This window comes from Nanorana parkeri, unplaced genomic scaffold, assembly GCF_000935625.1.
Source record: "Nanorana parkeri isolate BGI_ZX_2015 unplaced genomic scaffold, ASM93562v1 scaffold420, whole genome shotgun sequence".
Taxonomy (NCBI): domain Eukaryota; kingdom Metazoa; phylum Chordata; class Amphibia; order Anura; family Dicroglossidae; genus Nanorana; species Nanorana parkeri.
The window spans coordinates 1,086,709-1,108,586 of record NW_017306688.1 but is presented as its reverse complement, the minus strand read 5'-3'; the positions used below and the strand labels follow the sequence as shown (position 1 = coordinate 1,108,586).

Here is a 21,878-nt window from a genome sequence, read left to right as displayed (position 1 = left end):
ATCATGTACAACTTGGAGTATTGGTAAAGCCACCAAGTGTTCATACTCTGCTCCTTATACTCCAAGGACTTCAGCGGCAATTTCCCATAGCCAGATCACGTCCTGAAAACGCGTCACGCTGGAATGTAGCTTAACTGCGTTTGTAGCTGCGTTTTTCTCGACTGTGGGTGTGAAGATAATAAGGAGGGAGTAGGCAGAGGAAGAAATGTTAACAGGTTAAGAAGACAAAGATTCCATTATTTTGATTCAAAAACCACTGATGTGTTTTTCTTTTTTTTATTTTTAATCAAGCTTCCCCCTTGTGACTCACCTATCTGGTATTTAGAGAGCAATAGGATGATCTAGATGGGCTTCTTTGGAGAGCAAAAAGCAGGACAGTTTTTAGGCTCCTTTGGTTCTGGTATTGTTTACAAGGATTTGAAGATTCAAGGACACCACCTCATCACCGAACTGAAGGTTCCATTGTAGGCTCTTAAGAACGTAAGCATCTTGAAAAGATAAGAGATTGTCACCTACGTTTTTCTACAACCAATTAACCGGGGGTGTTGGTGAACCACAGCCTTTATTAATTGTGATTACAGATAGTTTACTTACAAACTGACTACATCCAAGCCCAAACCAGGCTTCACTGGGGACATGTATGAAAACCACTGCCACAACTTCAAAAAGTATCTGAACAGCTTTTAGTATCTTGGTGGGTAGTAAGGACGTTTTGGGGAAAAAAATTGCTGGCCCCTTCCAAAAGGTGGCCGTGGTCGTTTTAGGTTGTGGTAAGGTTCCCTAGGCCTGAAGTGAGGTCGATGTGGCCTTGGACCACCAGTGTTCATGAAGTCTCTATGATGTGAGCCAATAGGCTGTTGAGAACCAGCAAAATTTCCATGATGATCTCTAGGGAGAGGGGCCATAGGTTCATTTACCCTGCTAAAGGTCTGGTTGTGTTGACTACTGTAGTCATGTGACATAGGTCCTTGATCCCTTGAATGCATTGAGTAGGCTTCCTGCATCATTCCCTGGTGAACACCATGGTCCTGTGAAAATGGGCTACGCATATCTAAACGAGGAGGTGGAGAAAACGGCATGCCACCGTGTTCTGCTGTGTGATGAAGAGGGAAAGGATTGCTCACATGATCCGTAGGTGGCGGGTGAGCAATATGAGGCAATGTTTGAGGCGGCTCCATAGGGGGCATTTGGGGTGCAACAGGGATGTCTCTACCAAAAAGACTTCCTGGGTCAGGTGGCAAAACAGATGGGGGCACAGGAGGTGGCCCAGTTTGATCCATTTGAAATGGCCCACCACGATCTAATGGAGGACCCATTGGTGGCAGTAACCGATGTTCGAAAGGTGAAATATTGTTCGCTCTGAAATCACTGACAGAGTCCGGAAAGCGTGTTAAGTGCTCATCATATTGTGTTTTAAAGCCAACATTACTACTGCCACTGACAGAAGGCTGTCCGTCAGCATTTGACGTGCCATCAAAAGAACTCTCAGTGCTACCCATGTCAAACCAATCAGGTCTCCCTCCATCCATCCCATGCCCTCTACCACCTTTCATTCCAACCCTCATGGACTCCACAGTTTTAATAGGCTCCCCTGACATTCTTATATTGCCCACATTGTGATAACCTAACGTTTCAATAGGAGCTCCCTTTTCCTCTGTACTATCTGGCAAGTCTAGGGAAGAGGATGAGACTCTAGTTTCAATGCGATATTGTTCTTCAGACTGGTCTTCAGAAGACCTTCCAGCATGGCCAAGTCCAGAGATACGAATATCTTCATCTAAACTTGACTGTCCAAACGGATTCTCCTCAGAAGGTCTGCGAGATGCATTCTTCAGCATATTTTTGAACTCCATTGTAGTTGAAACTGCAACACCTAGACCTGATTGTTCAGTGGTTAAAGGTGGTCTTCCAGAAGGAAGATTATTCTTTGGAAGGAAATGTGAGTGTCTATTTTGAACAAGAGTAGGATCTGTATATTTATTTTGTGGCATAGTGGGATGTAACAAAGGGATATTATGGTTAGTGTCAGATGGGTACAAGGAGTCATCTTTGGGAGGAGAAGGTGACCGAGCAGATTCTAGATTATTTCCTCTTATATTATACCCACCATATCTATCTGGAGTTGGTGACAGCGGACCACTGCTTTCACCTGAAATAAAAGGAGGCTGCACAGATGGGGGGAAAGGCTGCATGCTATAGTCTGGGGCCTGACTGTAACTCTGTGTAACAGGTGGATATTCCATTGAGTTTAAATGCATGTTTGATTGCAAACTAGATTTTGACTGCATTTTCTCAAGATTACCAACAGTTGATGGTGAAAGACCAGTAAAATCAAACTCCCGATAGTCTTCGTCTTCATTAAATGATGCATCTGGATAAAAGTTATCCAGAGTGGAATCCACCACTGAAGGTTTTTCCATTATATCGGATGACTGCCGGTATGCGTTTGGAGAACTTCCACCAAGACCAAAAGATCTGTATGATGGCATTGACTGTAGCTTTTGATAGTCACTCTCTTTGTTTAAAGTGGGGGACCTTGAACTGCTGGGTGTAGATGAGCCAGAACTAATGATTTTTGATAACAGAGAAACACTATCAACATTACTTGAAGTAGGCTTGTCCATCATCTCATCCTGCGTAGGTGTTCCACTTCTTTCATCACGTACTGGAGTACCATCTATATTATCTAGTGAAGTGCTAGTGGGTCCACTTTGAAACTCTGATGAGCTCTCAGGCATAGAATTGGAACCTATGCCACTTAGAATAGGAATGTTCAGATCTAAACCACTAAATCCTGGATTTCCTTTCAAGAAATTATGAATTTTCATTTCTAGACTCGATGGTTCTGCCTCTTCAGGCCGTTTAGTTATCTCTGGTGGTCGGTTAATAGGCTTCTCTGCAGATACAGGTGTTTGAGATGAAAAGCCAATGGTACTGGCTGCATGAGTGACACTAGAACTACGTGGGGCAGATGATTTGCTGGTAGGTGTGAGGGAAGTATCTGGATTCAGGTTTGTTGGGGAATAACCAAAGTTTTTAGACACAAAGGGAGGTGTTACAGAGGGGGTAACTCTGTCCTTCACAGCTTGTAAAGCAGTGTTCACTGTTGCAGTGGACGTACTGAGTGTTGCGGATCCACTTGAGAGAGCAGTGCTTCCAGCAACACTTTGAATCAAAGATGATAAACCTGTAAAAAAAAAAAAAAAAGTGAACAACATCCATTACTAGAGGTGCACCGAAATAGAAATTTAAAAACCGAAATTTAAAAAAATGTATATTTATTTTTATTATTAATTAATTTAAATATTTTTCTTTTTTTCTTTACTTTTAGGGGCTTCGGGAAAATATTAGGGGTCTAAAACAGACCCCTGATATTTCCCTTTTAAAATAGAAAAAAAGAGATTGAGAACACAATCTCTTTTTCTGTGTCCCCTGTTATCAATGAACAGGAATCCTCTAGGAGTGTTCCTGTTCATTGATAACATTGTATGGTTACTATAACCACAACTATGAATGAACAGGAGGTGATGTAGATCACTTCCCATTCATTCATAATTGAGGCTATAGTACACATACCATGTCCATTATCTACAAACACTCAGCAATCACTGAGTGTATGTAGCCTGCTCTCCTCTCTGACACGCTGTCACAGGAGGCTGAACGAGCGGAGCAGGGAGGAGAGCTCAGCCTCGTGTGACAGCGCGGCCTGTCTCCGCCCACACACCGCTCAGGCCGGACTGTGATAGGAGGCTGAGTGGTGTGGGAGGAGAGACGCCGGCTGCTCACAGCGCTCTCCTTCTGCAGCGCTCGGCCGGCTGTCACTTTCTCTCCTCTCTCCTCCCCGCTGGGAAAGAAACCTGGGATGCGCCGATGTATCAGCACAAAAATGTCACTTTCGGCATTTAGACAGAATTGCCATTTGCGGACTATATGTTTCAGCGGCCGATATATCGGTGCATCCCTATCCATTAACAATGTTTACCTGAAGTCATATGTGCAGAAACTCTAAAGTGTAGCTATTTTATGTGAACATAGATCAAAACACCAAAAAGTAAACCAAAAATCAAAAACCATGACTTTAACAAATGACAAAACTCTGACTATCGTAGTTGAAATTTGAACCCTAAACTCAAAAAAGGTATAAAAACAAAATGTACTTATTTTGGTTGGGTCAAGCACCCAATGACCTTCTCTCATATCTGCAGGAAAGAACTGAAGGACTAAATATGGCCCAAGCTGTAATTTAAGAACAACTCCAGACAAATATAACCGGCCATGTAGCCAAACCATTTCCAAGTGGTATGTCCACTTATTACTTCATAACCAATTTACTTTAAAACCAAAAAGTCCACTTAATTTATTCTGAGTTTTATACAATTCCTTTACGTCAGATTCATCAGCTTTGCACAATTTCTGTGTAAGAAATCAGGCTCTTAGCACATGACTACACTTTGTTCTCTGAAAACTACAAGTGGTCTTCTGCTATTTGGTGCCATTCAGAACATACAGAAACTGCAAGGATGTAGTGAGTCATAGGCACAGGACAAATGCTAGATTACAAAATCAGAGCCATGGGACAAAGTACACTGTATTCTGCCTGCAAATGTTTATCAAATCAATATTTGTAGTAAGAAATACGCTAAAAAGAATGTTAGTGCACACAAACACAATATAATACCCACATTTCTTTGGTTGCGACAGCTCTGAAGAACCCCTGGGAGCACAGTGATACCTGCTTCACCGATCACAGAGCAGATCAGTAAATAGATAGTCCTCAGTCTGCTCCCGCTCTCCATCCTGACACAGTCTGCTATGGTCCCAGACCCACACACGGGAAAGGGGTGTCTGGGCCAGGGGGAGTGGGGGGTTGGGGTTGGGTCTGGTAAACACAATCGCAGGCTGGTACACAATCGCAAGAGTTTACTTAAAAATAAAAAAAGGCATGGCCTAAAGAGTAGCCAAAATGACAACACTGCTAAACAAAAAGGTGTAGTAGCTACAAGGGCCTTTTTAGTCCTCAGATCAACTTCTGTGTCCTTGTACAGCCTGCAGCCCAGGCAAACAAAGGGCCCCAAATTAGCACTAGGCCCTACCCCTTATCCCTCTATCCAATATCAGAGCCTCAGTGATCAACATAGGTACTAGTACTGGACTGTTGAAGGGTGGTGCAAAGCTCAAAGTAAATTTTATGCCAAATTACTAAAATCTCATAAGCTTCAACATGTTAATGTAATGTCCATATTTTTAAATATGTAGCTTTCATTAAAATAATGCATGGTGATCCTGCTCAAACATTTTCCCTGTTACAGGGCGACTACACACTGTCCACATCTCCAAACTGGGCTCCAGTGTTGTCACACAGGCTTCAAATGGAGATTACAGCTGGCTACACACATTATGCAACCATGGTTCACTGTTATCACCATCAGAAAACCTAACCCGAGAAATGCCATGCAGCCATTGAAGTGCATGTAGACAGAAGTGGCTGCAAGAAAGCGCCCCTGAGATACAACAAAATAAATGAAAAAAAATGTAAATAAAACTATTAAAAAAACAAAACAAAAACACCACAGTGCTTTAGCAAAGCAAACTATATTCAGTCAGAATTTACATCTACTTTAGCCCTCGTTCACACCTCAACGTTTTGTAGCGCGTTCTACGCTCGAAAGCTCTACAAAAAACGCTCAAAAATATAAATCCCATTGTATTCAATGGTCTCGTTCCCACCTTGGCGTATTTCCGCCTATCCCCAACGCGCTACAAAACGGCCCACGCCTGAAAAGGTACTACTTTGGGCCGTTTTGTTGCGCGTTTCCATTGGGATACAGCCAAGTAGCCTTCGGGGTCGTGCAACTTTTTTTTACCGCAAATCGTGTTCATATACAGCAACTGCATATATGCCTGCTTCATGTAAACCAGGGGTAGCCAAACTCCGGCCCTCCAGCTGTGGTGGAACTACAAATCCCATGATGCATCTCTCTCCAGGAGTCATGACTCTTGGAGAGAGATGCATCATGGGATTTGTAGTTCCACCACAGCTGGAGGGCTGGAGTTCGCTACCCTTGATGTAAACTTTTTTTTTTTTTAAATACCTCCACAAAAAGTTTAAAAGGGTACCTGCAGGCACCATAACTTTGGAGCCTGCTCTTCAGGTTACTTTTAAACACGAAAACAAATACATTTGTCAGGTAAATACTAACCTAGTGTGCGCCAGACATAAGAAACATGCCTTTTGCCGATTTAGTGTCAGCACTTCTAGTCTGCTGTAGCCATTTGAGAAAATGTTAAGCTATTGTCAAACCTATGCAAATACAAATCATCACAAATCAGGCAGGCTTACTTTACCTTGCAAATTTGGCGCCGAAGAAACCTGCGTTTTAGACAAAACAGAAAGAATGCTTTCAGGAGTAATCTCGACTTTTGAGAAGATGTTGGCCAAGGGGTTTGGTGTGGACTGATTGGGATGCTTTACAGCGCCAGTCAAGTTTGTATTAGGAGTTGTTGGAGTACCAGGGGAAGGCTTCGCTGCAGGACTGACTACATTAGAAAAAACAAAAAATAAAACAAACAAAATGTTATATACTATACAGCATGCACCGTGTTTCCAATATGAAAAGAGGAAAAACAAGAAGGCTAACAATAGATTGGTCACATGATCAAGAGTGCATTAAGCTATGCATAAGTGGGAGGCATATGGGGGTTTTTTGTTAGGAAACATCCAAAACGTTGACATCTCAAACCTATGAAACATACAGACACCCCAATCCCATATCTGCAGATTTCCAACAATTGAACACTCACCAGTAGTTTTCATGGCAGACGTTAAGCTACTTAGGATGGAACTGATCTTCCCTAGGTCTACATTAGCCAAACTTGGCAATGCAAGGGGAATCGATTGAGGTATGACAGGAGTGGTTACAGATTTAGAGGGAGTGACGGTTGCTGGGGATGTAGCCAGATTCATAGTGGAGGTTGTAAGGGGCGCTGGAGCATTGACTGTGGTGGGAGCAGGAGTTGAGACGGATAGAGGAACAGGAGTTGTGACATCAGAGGATTGTGGAGAAGCAGAAGCGACTGTGTCTTTGAGAGATGATGTAGAAGGTTCTGTTTGGTCCTTCCTTTCTTCAACTACAAGCAAAACAAAAACAAAAATTAACTCAATGATTTGCCTTTACTGTCATCCAAACATGGACTCAACCTTCATCTAACCTCAACAAGTCTCACATTTGTGCAACTAATTAGGTTTTAAGTATTTGTGATAAAACAAATTATGCAATGCTTATACCATGGATTCAAGGAACCCCATATATCCTAAACAGAATAGAAAAATCCCCTTACTCCATGTTTTCTTAGAACATGTTTATGCAGTCCTATAGAAACACTGCATCACTGTTCTCAAATCACACACATACCCCCATCAGAAGTCATAATGACCTAATTGTATTGAGGAACAGAAAACACCAACACCACAATGGAGAGAGAAAATACAATCGCTATATAGACTGGGCAGTAATGAGAGTTCAAAAGGACAGAAGTCAGTGCTAACGACTGAGCAACTATGCTGCCGGCAAAGTGCAAGGCATCCACGTGAACAAACCACTTACGGATAATCGTAGGCATATCATCGTCTGCGTCCACATCAGATAGCTCCATATCTTCCTCAACGCGATTGTCGATGGGAGGTTCAGGAGATTCAACTGGTATAGGCTCAACCTCTGGAGACAAAGGGCTTTCATCTCCCATGCCCGGGAAAGGAGACTCTGAACCAGTTGGCGAAGGCGCATCAACGGCAGGAGATGGTACAGGAGACTCCTCGGGATCAGGAAGAGTGGCTTTTAGTTGGTCAAGCTTCTTTTTCAGATTGTTTACTCTATTAGCAAATGTTTTATAGGCCTAGAAAAATATAAAGAAATCGAGGAAAAGAATAAGAAAGCAGCATCTGATAATCTTACAGGATTCATCAACATTAACCATACTTGTTCACTAACAGTGAAAACCAAATCCATCAGGTCAACATGAACAATATCGGGGGGAAAAAAACACAAGACATTTCAGACCAAAGACCTTATTGTACATAGTTAACTCACATGTGTGTACATTGTAAGCTTCTAGCAAATGAACCACCTACAAATTGTTTTTCCAGAAGCCATTTAAAATTTGTCATACAAACTGCATGGAGAGGTAAATCATCTCCAATAACAGCCTTGGAATAAGGAATTTAGCAATCAGATAATATAAACTCTTAAACAAAGTCAACAAGGTTAATAATAAAAAGGTACACTGAAATGTACATTTTAAAACCCAAACGAAAAAAAAAAAAAAAAAAAAGGTCGGGCTGAAACCGGGAATTTTTTTTTTACTTTTTCAAATATTTTATTTTTATTCATTTTGTTTTATATTTTTTACTTTTAGGGGCTTCGGGTAAATATTAGAGGTCTAAAACAGACCCCTGATATTTCAATTTTCAAATAGAAAAAAAGAGATCGAGAACACAAAGTCCTCAATCTCTTTCTGCAGCCCCCGTTATAAATGAACAGGAATCCTCTATGCTGAGTGTTCCTGTTCATTGATAACATGAGGACAGAGTATGTTTACTAAGTTTACAATCATGAATGGACAGGAGGTGATGTAGATCACTTACCATTCATTCATAATTGAGGATATAGTAAACATACTCTGTCCTAAATTATTTACACTCTGAACTGTGGGAGGAATTTATCAAAACTGGAGCAGACAAAATCTGGAGCAGTTGCCCATGGGAACCAATCAGCATCTCTCTTCAGTTTGCTCAGGTAACATTTGAAAATGAAACTGAGAAGCTGATTGGTTGCCCTGAAAATTTGCTCCAATTTTGTCTGCTCCAGCATTGATAAACTCCCCAAACTGAGTGTTTGTACTTTCTCTGCTTCCTGACACTCCTTCACAAGAGGCCAGCGTTGCAGGGAGGAGAGCTTGATCTGACAGCTCACTACTCCCCCGCACTGCTGGCCAGCCTACTGTGACAGTGCTGGCTGTCTTCACCCACATAGCCGCTCCCCTCTGATCTGACAGGAGGCTGAGCGGTGCGGCGAGGAGACACACACGTCGGCTGCTCACAGCGCTCGGCCGCATTTGACCGTTTCTCTCCTCCCTGCTGGGACACATGGTATATATATTTCTCTTAATCCACTGCAAGAATTTCACGGAGTATAAACTTTTACGGTATATAACTAATCAATTATTTTTTCACGGTATATTATCCATCCAATTTTTTTTTATTATATATTCACTTAAACCATAAGGATTTGTTTATATTCTCATTTATGACACGGTTTATTTAGTTCAGTATATTTTTTCACCCTTAGCGCTGTTAATATTTTTAAACATTCAAGGTTCTCCTTTTCCCATAGCAGCTTTGGGGTTAATAGTTTTTAGCTGTTTGCAGGAGCGCAGACTTTTGGTTATACAGCATTGTTGGCTCTACCTGCCAATATACAAAGCTCTGCCAATTTTGGGTGTGATAGTTTTCTGCCATTTCGCCGGCACGCACAATTTTAAAGCTTGACATGTTTGGTGTCCATTTACCCGACATGACCCCGTCTTTTATATTTTACCAGAAAATTGGGGGATGATAAATGTTTCATAACATTTCATAGGGAAACAGGTTTTTTTTTGTGCAAAGTTTAGGGTGCTTTTTTGTTTTCTAGTAAAAAATAAAAACCCCAGTGGTGATTAAATACCACCAAAAGAAAGCTCTACCCATCCCCAAAAAATGGTATAAAATTAATTCCAGAACAGTGTTGTATGACGGAATACATGTCAGTCAAAGTAACGCAGCGCTGAATACAGAAAAATGGCCTGGCCAGGAAGGGGGTGTAACACCACGGTTATCAAGTGGTTACGTCATGTTTTAAAACTTTCTTCTCAGTGTAGTTGATAAAAGGGATACATACGTTTACCACAACTTTGACTTCCCGATACTGAGCTTCATAGAATATCCCTGCATTTTCCAGGGCTTCGGTTATTGTTGGACCACTCTTCACCTGCTTGTCAAGGAGACCTACAAATTCTTCAAGTTTGGAACTTGCCTCTTCAAAGTCTTTTGAGAACTTTTTTCCTCCAGCTTTATCTTAAATGAAATGACAGGGAATAGATAATCATGTCAGTAAGTGGCAAGCACACTGCAACAGGATTACATTACCGTATGGCAGAGGGGAGACAAAATACCTTTTAAGCGTTTTAAGGTCTCTGTGCTGCAAACATCCACTCTCATGTTTGATAGCTGCTTTTCCTTAAAGTCGGTATGATCCACTCCACGTTTGTATGTCAACAAGTCATCAATCAGACCTTGGGGCTTTTGGGAAAAGCAAAGTTTAAAAATTAGTTACAAACCTTTGGTATTTAGAATTTTGACCATAATCCCTAGCACAGAGAAAGCCAAAAGAGTGCATGCGGTCATCCAATTGAGCTGTACTGGACAATGGCGTCATTTTCAGGTAACAAGAAAAGAAAGCATTTAGACAGCTTACAGGAGGCAAGGAAAAGGAAGACCCTCAGCTATGCAGAGTTCCAACATTTCTTTTTCTAAAGTGCATCTGACACCAAGATGCGTTTATGTAGAATCTAACAGTATTATCAACCAACAACCATGCAGCACAGCAGGCATGTGCCAAACCCTAAAAAAATAGGACAGCATTGCATATATATGGCAAATAAAGTAGTTAGCGCACGTATTTAACTGTTCCACATTAAGGCTGGGTTCACACCTAGGCGACAGCATTTTTGTGCGTTTCTATGCACTTTTTTTGCACATAAATCAGAATTGCTGGTTTTTGTGAGCAGATTGTATCGCGTTGATGTGAATGAGCAAATGCGCATAAACACAGCACACATGCGGTTTCAAGCGTTTCCTAATGAGTCTATGGAGCCAAAACGAGCTGTAATATGCCAAAAAAAAAAAAGCTCATGTTACTTTTTCCAGCGACAGGCGTTGGGCTTATTGCGACAAAACGCTTATGATGTGAACAGGGCCATAGAAATGAATGGGATTTTTCTTTGTACATTTGAGACTACAAAACGATGTGTGAACCAGGCCTAAAGCCCCCTATGTCTTCTGGTCAGTCACATAATATGCAGGCTCCTCCTCTTTTCCCAGCCTTCTCCAGTAAATGGGCAGCCTTTGGAGATGCGGAGAGCACAACTCTCTGTATGGATACGCTATGAATGGGGGGGGCACCTCAGAAGGCTTATTTAAAATAAAAATAAAAAGTGGCCTTTAAACCCCATTCTCCCATCTCTTTAAATTAAATGTAGACTATATCCAGGATATAAGAAATCATACATAAATGGCGAGATGTAGAATCTGTCAGCACGTTTAGGATCTAATCATTGGAAGAACAAAAGTCAACTATTGACAACTTATTTTACTCTTACCCTGAATTCAGCTACGATCTTTGACTTCAGTACAGCTTTAGGAGTCGCTTTAGGAGCTGCTTTTGGAGTCACTTTAGGAGTCACTTTTGGAGCCGCTTTTGGAGCCGCCACTGGGGCTGGAAAATAAAATATGGTGATTCCTAGTAATCTGCATCGGCAACATTATTTCTCAATAAAACATTTCCAAAAGGGAAATACTTTTTTTTTTTTATCAACTGGAAACGACTACTGCATTAAGGCATTATACATATAACCAGATGTTCTGCTGCCAAACATAGGATATGAAAGGGCCAGAATCAATCTTGCATGGTGGTGAAGCACTACAGGACAGCACATTAAAGCAACAATACCAACTGAAAGAAGAAAGTTCCATATACAAGCACTTAAATATAACCTAAACCTGTCAAATGCTACAGAAATTTAAGCTGGTCATACACGGCCTAAAATCAGCCCTGTCATCATCAAACTAAATAAAAGTCTGTATCAGAATGGACTAAGCCAGTGGAATACTCTCAGATGAACCTTGACATCAGTATTCAGACAGCTGCAGGGTGTCATGGCTGTCTAAATACATTTCCTGGCAGTGCAGATTGCTCGATCCATGCTGTTTAGTAAGGATGGGGGAATCCATTGATTTAATCTGTGTGTATGACTAGAATTAGTTAAGCTGTCACAATCAGATCCTCTTACTGATAATCAGTAAGAATACATTTTTTAAGTAAACAAAACCAGTACAGTACGGTATCTTACCATCAGGCGGTTTCTCAGGTCTTGGGCACGAACTCTTACTTCGCTCCCGCTCTCGTTCGCGTTCTCGTTTATTCCATCCTCCACCTGTGGTAAGAAAAGGCAAATTTTCCATTTAGTGTGTCACATCGAGCTGCACCACTTTAGGGCTCATTCAGATTCCGGAAAAGACAGGTGCCGTCTGCGTCCACCCAGAAGCTTACAGATATGCAGGTTAGGGTGTGCATGTAAATGTGTGCAGCCGCATCCTCCCATAGGGAAGAACAGGCTGCTGTGTGCAATTACACACAGCACCTATCCTTTCCGGGATTGGGCAATTTTTATAGGTGTGCACGCTGTACGGATGCGTACATCTACCCGAATGAGCCCTTAAAAGAAAAAAAAAAGACCCCAGAAGACCTGCTGGTGCAACCATGCAGTGCTGGTTTAGCACTTACCCCAAGTGCATGGGTATATACGGCATCTAGTGAATCCAGCCGTTTAGTCTTGGATCACTGCTCCCTATTAGACCACGGTTGTTCCTCTACTCCCCCCAAGCCATATTGTACTATTGCAACGCAAGTCTGACATCACAGACCTTTAATAAAGCCACTCAGGGGAAGTAGCCTTACTTCTAGTTAATGAATCCATAACCAGGTCACAGAACATCCAATAAATCAGCAAGTCTCCATTCATACTGGAAACTAATGAGTACATTCAACATGTTTGATGTTGCAGCTGAACAACAATAAAGCTGAAAATTCTGTAAGGAAGTCTAACCTAAATGCATAAAAAACACCCAATTACACCATTGAACAATGTCCATCCTCTATCAAAATATTAGCAAGTCAAAATCTATTTATGGAAAAAGCTTCTCCTCCTAAATAGAGGAATTCATTATAAAAATTAAATTAAATTGGGGACTGACCTGAAAATGGCAACTGCCTTCCTGTCACACCAATCTAATGTATTTAATATTTTCTGAATCATAAAGCCACAGGGGAGAATTGTCCTCTGGTCCATTGCTCATAGGTTATGCTGAGCTGGTGACCTCCAGTGGAGATTCTTCACTGATGAGACCTCAAAGTGGGATCTGCAGTCAGTGATATCTGGTGAGCATTATCATTATCTCCAAGACCCCTGTCACCTAGGGACCCCCAGAGAAGCTGATTAAGCAGAGATCTGCTTCACCAGCTTCTCCGGTGTTCTGTACCGAAGATTGACACTGAATTCTGGGACAGAGAAGAGATCAAAGGGAGATCGTGTACTGATCTCCACTGACAGTGTCGCAGTGCTGGTCCCAGCCGCACCGGGCACAGCGGATCTCGGGATTGGCAGCGCTGGCGGAGGTACGGGGTTCAGGCGTAAGGGCGCACACCTGCTTGCTGCTTACATTGCTAACAGTTCCCCACTCGTGTGCATGCTGAGCGACGAGCAGGGGGAGGGGCAGGACATCTTAAGATGCCCACCCACTCCTACAAGACTCCCATGTTTAAGACCTTCCCCTTCTTCAGGGCTTAAACATGATGGGTAGTATTATGAACAGACACAAATCAGCAGGAACTACTTGCTGCGCAGGGCATCGCCATCAATGAATCAGCTACGTCTATGCAGGCTGACACAAGCTGAATAGCTGAGCAACTCATTACTCCCCACTCATTCAGGAGGAGTAGAAAAGTCCTCCCTGATGTCTCATTGGTAGAGAGACCCAAATAAACATAGCATAGGGGGCAGCATAGATGAATTCTAGTCCGGACTCTCCCATCACTAATGCTGCTGTTAGGCAGGAGACCGTACACCTGGATTGTGAACAGGAGACTCGTCAAGTCACACGTCAGTAATACACAATGATGATGCCGACTCTATACCAGCAGGTCTAAGGGCGGCTCTACACATTTCTACACATCACAATGACACACCAGAGCAGTAACAAAGCTGTAGTAACGGTCTAGAAGTTCCTAAAAAGAAAAAGCCCCTCTGAAATCAGATGATACTTACCCAGGGCAGTTTTTAATGCTGCAATAGTGTCCTCAGGATACACACTCCTTTCTTCCCAAATCTTAACGACTCTCTCTACAGATTTCACCACAGAAGGGTCCCTTTGGAAGCAAAAAAAGTACATGAGAATTTTAGGCCAACATTAATGATTATGCTAGAGATTACATTTGATGAGCTACAAATTATAAAATGCTAAAAACAAAAAACAAAAAAAAGACAAAATCTTTTCACTGTGACTCGCTTCAGATATATTTTTCCATGTTAAGATCATGCATGCTTAAGGTGGTCATCCACCCAGAGCCGACATTAGATTCTGGCAGTTGCTAGATCAGGGGTAGGCAACCGCAGCACCCCAGCTGTGGGGAAACTCTGGATGCCATGCCCATGGTTGTCATCAGTTTTGCAATGCCTCATGGGACTTGTAGTTCCATTACAGCTGGAGGGCCTAGGTTGCCTTCTCGTGCTAGATAGTTAAACCATCCGAGAGCTGAGATGCCATGCCCATGGTGTATACCTCAGTATACCGCTGTAGCTCGCGGTATACTGAGCATTGGGTGACGGGAGGACACTAGTCCTCCCGTTACCCTTAGGAGAACTATGGGGAAAAGCCATTACCCCAATGGCTTTTCCTTTAAAGTGACACTAAAAGCAGGAGTTAAATCTTAAAAATGATATTCAAGTACTATAACCATCTCTAAATTAATGCCGACACTGGCCTTCCTTCTGGAGGGTGGCTACCTATGTTCCCCATGGTCCGTGTGTGTTGTAAAGTAGTCACCGCTCCAAGCTCCCATGATGGACTACAACCTCACGTTTAGGAATATTATCTGTATTGAGACTGTAGATTGAATTGTCCTGGCCGTTAGTCAACAGAGGACATGTAGGGGACAGGGACATTTTGAAGATGAATATTCCAGCAAAGACTGCTCTGGTTATTTTACCTTTACATGGGTGATTTTTGGCCCCAGGTTCTTCTTCAACACCCACACAGTAAATAATCACTTACCTTACTAGAGACGCAGCTTCTGGAAGCACATCAGCAAAACTATCACGATAGACAATTGCATTCCTCCTTTTGCAGTTCTGGATAATATCATTTGCCAAGTAAAACAGGTTCAGTCGGTGTGGAAACCCAGCTGTGAGGGAGGAAAGAAAAGTCAAACATCAAGGACTGAAATGAAAATGGTGTAAAGAATTCCATTTTGTTTTTCTATCTTCCAGTGAGCTGCCAGATATAGTGCTGCTGTGCATTGCATTAGTGATGGGTGTGTTGTACTTATACTCACCTTCATACAAGGCACCATCCAGTGACACCCTGCCGTGATTCCTTTCCCAGAATGCTATTGCCGAGCACCGGCTGTACCCCCAAAACCCAGGTGCCCAGCTTTTACCACATTGAGGAATGCCACTTGCGCTTTGTAAAAGCCAAAATGGGTCACCTCCCCATAGGCTGATGAGGTCTGGTACTGCATTGTCAGATGGCAAGGCGAGCCACAACACTTTTGTGAAAGTCCAAATTGACATACTGAGGACATCCAGGTTTAAACATTTTGGAGAAGGAAGTGCATGGAATGGACTTGGGTGGTGACTAGTATTTGCTGTACAGGCATAGAGAATAGATTTTAAAAAAGGGCCTATTTACACCTCCGACATGTTCACATGCGACACCCTTCACCCATAAGGAAGACGCATTCATTCAAAAGATAAAATAGACATATTAAACAATAGACGAGATCTGTGTCTTAAAAGAACATCCACTAATGTCCCAAAGAATGAATAGTACTTTCATCTTAAAAAGGGAATCTAAAAATCTATTACTATATTCTATTTCTATAAGTTCTATCCCACTTCTAAATATCTTATCCATAGAAGGTTGTAAACGTATTGATGATGCCCGTAAGATGTTGTTCCTCAATACAGTGACACAATTTGACCCAGCCCTATGAAAATGCACTTCCTTATGTCACAACTCAGTCTGCATTCTGAACTACAACGCAGTGTCTGAACAATAAGATTACTGCTTGCTCGAAGCAATGCATGATGGGATATGTAGTCTTCAGAAAGTGAGAGCAAAAAACAGCAGGTAAACAGGCAAAGCACCCTGGGAACCCAGGAAGTTGTTAAAAGTGATGGGCAGACGGAACGCAGCACTCACTACATATCAGGGAAAGTAAGCTTTGATTGCATGATCAGAAACTCCTCTAGTATGTATTCTGATTACAATGCTGATGTTATAACAGGAGAGGACATGCTGGGAATTTACAACTCCTTTAAAGTATTGATATCCAAAACCTTTTTTGGATAGAGGGCGGAAGGTTAGAATCCCAATCAGGCTACTGACATCTAGAGCTCTGTTAGAAATTTCTGGGGACAAACTTTTGACAGGAAGTGAGGGGAAATCTGCAACAGGCAAATAGAAAAAAAATGTAGATTTTGGTATTCATTCGTTAGCAATACTAACTGGCCAAATGTCGATCGACAGAACGGATTTTAGTTTGCGCCTATGCATTGTTCATGTTGAGATTTTTTTTTTGTACAAAAACGTCCCCAATCCATCAATTTTTGAAAAAAAGTTTTCTAGCCTAACCGATCAGGAAATTCGTTCAGAAGTACAGTCATTCTGATTGTTTGCTTCCCATCAACTGGATAATTATCGTACTAAAACCCGATCACGTTCAATTTTCGAACAATAAAATGCAAGGCGTATGGGCAACTTAAAAAGCATTATTAGTTTGCATGTTCTCCCTCTGCTTGTGTGAGTTTCCTCTGGTGTACTCCGGTTCCCTCCCACACTCCAAACACATGATGGAAGGTTAATTGGCTCCTGTATAAATTGGTCCTAGTATGTATGCATGAATGTATGCATGAATGTATGCATGAATGTGAGATAGAGACCTTAGATCGTAAGCTTCTTGAGGGAAGGGATTGATGAGAATGTACTGCATGTAAAATGCTTGTGTACTTGCAAGTTGGATATTTCGACCAGACAGCGTTAGACTGCAAAACACAAATACTGATGGAGCTCTGTACGGCTGCATTTTAACAATATTCAGCAGGTGGCAAACACGACGAGTATTCTGAAAACGCTATGCGCGCATGCGCACTGCAACTGTACAGGGCTCTAGTCTTTGAGCACCGGAAGCGAGGTAGATGGAGATCTCGATGAGTTGGAGCTTTCGATAGAACACCGGACAGCAAAAACAAACAGAGGTCCTAAACCTTCCAACTCCTATCCAAGCTAAAAACGTTTTAGCTCTAGATACACTAAAGCTGGGTGTACACGGTTAGAATTTCAGTTTTCTGAACATTTGTTTCATCTCCTAATAGTTAATGGGGCCAAAACAACGGTCGATTAGGATTGTAGTGAGGAAAAACATTGAAGGAGCGGGTGGGAAATTTCACATGAATGTGGTTTTGCTTCGGGAAACCTCATTACGAAAACTCTACCAGTCTATGGTCAGCTTAGTCGTGTGTGCGTTAGCCGAGACATCTCAAGGACTCTTCTTCAGGGTAGCAATGTTACAGCAGAACTTTATTTTATTTTTTATTAACCCTTGAAGTGAGGCCACCTCTGCATTGCAAGGGTTAACTGCTCATTTATGTCTAGGTTAAAAAAAAACCCACAAAAGATATACTGGTCCAAAGCTCTGAGCCAGCTTCTTCTTAGACTGGTCCCTGGAATGTCTCCCCCCATCCTCTGCAGCGGTCTAAGGTGCAGTAAATCATCAACATCTATATACAGTGGAATTTATCAAAACTGGAACATACAGGATATAGAGCAATTGTCCAATTGCCTAATTGCTTTAGGTATCAGGCAATTTGATAGCATACCAAACCCTTAGACATGCAATGCAGGCACAGAGGTCCCCATCCTCTTCATTTTAAAGGTCCAGGCACATACAGGAGAAACATTAATGCAGCTCTGCATTCATTATCGTATTCAACGCTCAGCTTTCCAATAAATGAATCTGTAGCCAACAATTATACATTGCCCAGCAAAGTATTCTTTTATATTTTTGTCCAAGCACTTAGTTATGTTCCCGCACAGCCAACTCTCAGCTTGACACACAGCTTACTAGAACACACAAGGGTGGCTCCATAGGATCCTGCAAGGGGAAAGAGCCACCCTAAAACAGGATATCAGGACCAGTGCTCAGGAGACCAGCTGATTCTGCAGGAAACTACAACTTTTAAACATCAAAGAGCAGCATCCATTGTAAGTGATTTAGCCAACATTAGAAATAGCTTAAAACCTTTTGACTTTTATCAGTTTAAATAACCAAGTGTTTTTAATGCAGCCAGTGTAAGTACATTCCTTTTACTTGATATCAGCCTGCTGAAGCTCCTATACTGTCCAATCAGCAGGCCCAGGCTAGGCCCCCTCTGCAGGGCCCAGGCTAGGCCCCTCTGCAGGGCCCAGGCTAGGCCCCTCTGCAGGGCCCAGGCTAGGCCCCTCTGCAGGGCCCAGGCTAGGCACCTCTGCAGGGCCCAGGCTAGGCACCTCTGCAGGGCCCAGTCTCTGTATTCAAAACTCCAGCAGGGAAAGTGGTGTCATCACAGGGCTGTGCTGTGTAAATCTCAGGACCGAATAGAAAGAAATGCAAATCCTTTGGCAAGTAAAACAAATGTATTTCATCATCTGTGTATTTAGTGGATTGCCCGGAGCTCAGTATTAACTCTGCATATGCTTTAGAATTGCTTTACCTCACCTCAACCTGGCATCACAAGGTAAAAGACTTGCAATGTCACTTATAATTGCCTGACATAGAAGCATGGCCAAAAATTATGGTACCCTTCGAAGAAAAAAAAAAAGGACCCCCACAACATTTCAGAGTTAACTAGAAACTGACAAAAATATTTGGCATCCATCATCATTTATTCCAGATTTAATAAACATCAGACTTTGCTTTTGGCTCAATTGAATAGTTTACAAAATAAAAATGGCATGGACAAAAACCGATGGGACCCTCAGCCCAATATTTTGGTGTACAGCCTTTAGAGGCGATTCACTGCAAACAGAGGATTTCTGTACCTCTCAATGAGACATCTGCACCCACCAATAAGTAGTTTGACCCTCTTCACCAATCTGCTTCAGTTGTCTCAGGTTTAACCCTTTTACTGCCAGCAGGCCTCTAATCAGACTCCCAGAGGCTATAGCTACCAGGAGTCTCTTTACCTGTGTAAAGCAGAAGCCGGCAGATGGCTTCCAGGGGGCGTAAACAGAGTGACCCCGCGTCCCCCCCTTCTACACATCCGTTTACCCATCTCCTCCCCAATGAAGCCGGAAGCAACACTGATTGCATCCCTTCCAGCTTCTGAGTGGTCATTCCCTGGCTACAGACGCTGGGGGAAAAGCGCATGAAGCACAATCTGTGCTTCACTGAAGTGCAAAAGTGACCTAAGAGGTCTAACAAACCCCTAAAGCAGGGCAGGACAATTCCCAGAAGCCAATGCTCCCAAAAAATTACAGTTGGCATCCAACTTTGAGGTTCTCTGGTTGTCATTAGAGCCGCTCCTCAAAAAATAACGTGCTGCCACCCCCCTGGATTAGACAGACAGCTTCGTGAATTTCATAATAATTTGGCCACACCTGCCTAAAGTTACTTTAAAGAGAACCCGTTCCTCCTAAAATTAGAGTTTTTTGCTGAAATTTTGGGTTTGATAAAGAGTCGCGCTAAAAATCACAGGACATACAAATTTACAACTGCCGCCACACAAATTTCCATTGGCCAATAAGGCAACCCATTATATGGAGAACCAACAGGATTGTGGGTGGGGCATGGAGTACTGGCCCCGTCACAGAACCGGAAGCATTGAAAGCCAAAACGCCAATAAAAAAATGATCATTTATACACTGCACTGGGTGTGTAGATTATCATTATAAAGCCGAGTGTTCTGTATGGAGGGTGCTACAAACTATACAAATCTTACCTTGCAGCACTCTGGTACTTATGCTGAGCTTCCAGGCACTGCAGGGGTGAGAGATGTGACCCAAGCAGTGAAGCGTTGCGGTCTCATCACCCGCTCATCCTTACTACTTTCCCATTCACAAAATGCCTTGCATCTTTTTCAAAGTACACAAGACAAGCTTATAGCTTCTCCCTGCAGAGAGAAATGACCGTCCTCCCCGCAGGACTCAGCACTCCCCTCTGTTGCTCCAGCACTCAGTGAAGGGACAAAACAGGGGAGGTGGCGGGCACAGCTGGCTCTAGAGGCGGAGCCAGCCATCCGGCAGTGGGGTGGATTCGGGCAATATTGTCAGATCTTTCCTGGCTGCAGCACAGCTCTGCACCGTCAGCAAATTGTGGGCTGTAGCCTGCTATTTGCTGCGTTTTGAGTCACAAGAAGACATTAGTAAATCTACTTCTGTGACCCTAAAGTGAACTATAGCCCAAAAAAGGGTTTGGCTATAATCTTCTTTTAAATGAAGATTTACAAGCCCAAAGCAGTGTGTAAATAATTTTTTCCTGGATTGTTCAGAATGCCAGGCCATTTCAATCTGATGCATTTGCAATTAGTGCAGACATCCAGTCTTTATTTTTCTGACAGCAACTTCAGAGATGCGGTGTTTATTATCAGCTCTGCACTCATCCCACCTGATGTACTTTGTTTCTGGTCAAGGAATACAACTTCATTCACTCGCTCACAAAACACACGGCATTCTGTGCATGGAGAAGGGGACAGGGCACAGTGGGTAAGAGTCCCGACCCCACCCCCCCCCCATTCCCGCCCGAAGATCTCTACTGTGCATGCACACGCCCCATGATCCTTCACTGCTGCTCAAGAATATGCAGATCTTGGGAAAGGAGCGAGCGGCGGAGACAGGCGCATTTTTACATATTTGGTGACTTTTATGGCTTGATAGCAGTAGATTTATGCAAACAAAACAAAGATTTAATTGTACTTTTAAGGTGTAACCAACATAATTGTAATAGTAACTAGAACATAAAATTGGGACTGGATTAAATCTTTAATACCGGGTTTGACCAACGCCTATAAAAATTGTTTTAAAACCTTCAATTAGTGGCAATGGAAGTTCTAAAAACACCTTTACCAACATTTTGCAGAACTATGACCATTTCCCTCTGAATCAGTGGAACTTAGTGATATTAAAGTCAAAATGTTTAAAGATTTCAAATGCTGATAAAAAACACATACAATGGGTGTTGCTCATTGAGGTTAAAAAGTTTGAGCTTCCCTTAGAATCAGCTGGTCACCTGAGCACTGGCCCTGATATTCTGTTTTACTAACTAGGGATGCACCAATACTAGTATCAGTGAGATGCAGAGTATTTGGGAGAGTACTTGCCCAAATGCTCCGATACTTCCCCCTGATGACAGAAATTCCGGTCGGAGGGAGATTTCCTTTGACTGGCAGTGCCGCAAGGGAACATGGAGCCTGCTTCCTGGCCAATGAGGAAGCCGAGCGGCGAGTCATTACCTGCCGCCCGGCTTCCTCATTGGTCAGGAAGCAGGCTCCATGTACATACAGTATAGTGCCAGCCAAACAGCATGGAGCTGGTTTCCCGGCCAATCAGGAAGCTGGGGGGCGGGTAATGACACTCTGTCCGGCTTCATGATTGCCCAGGGCGCCGGCTTCATGCTAGCGCAAATACCGGTATCAGTATTCGTTAGTGGTGAGTACTGACGTATAAAATCAGTACCCATACTCTATACTGTAAAAAATGGTTATCAGTGCATCCCTAGGAGAACGCCCCCCCCCCCTCCACACGGCACGGATAC

At 42.7% G+C, this 21,878-nt stretch overlaps 1 protein-coding gene across 1 annotated transcript in view; it reads right to left on the bottom strand.

The window, feature by feature from the left end:
• Positions 1-270: 270 nt before the first annotated feature.
• Positions 271-21,878, bottom strand: part of RPRD2 (regulation of nuclear pre-mRNA domain containing 2) — a 41,814-nt gene continuing 20,206 nt past the window's right edge. Inside the window, exons 2-11 of the mRNA XM_018559905.1 lie at positions 15,143-15,272; positions 14,137-14,237; positions 13,703-13,708; positions 11,413-11,459; positions 10,207-10,333; positions 9,933-10,108; positions 7,605-7,893; positions 6,796-7,128; positions 6,346-6,537; positions 271-3,187 (exon numbers count right to left, since the gene is read on the bottom strand). Of these exons, the coding sequence (XP_018415407.1) occupies positions 684-3,187; positions 6,346-6,537; positions 6,796-7,128; positions 7,605-7,893; positions 9,933-10,108; positions 10,207-10,333; positions 11,413-11,459; positions 13,703-13,708; positions 14,137-14,237; positions 15,143-15,272 (3,905 nt within the window). The 3' untranslated portion in view covers positions 271-683. The remainder of the gene's footprint in view (positions 3,188-6,345; positions 6,538-6,795; positions 7,129-7,604; positions 7,894-9,932; positions 10,109-10,206; positions 10,334-11,412; positions 11,460-13,702; positions 13,709-14,136; positions 14,238-15,142; positions 15,273-21,878) is intronic.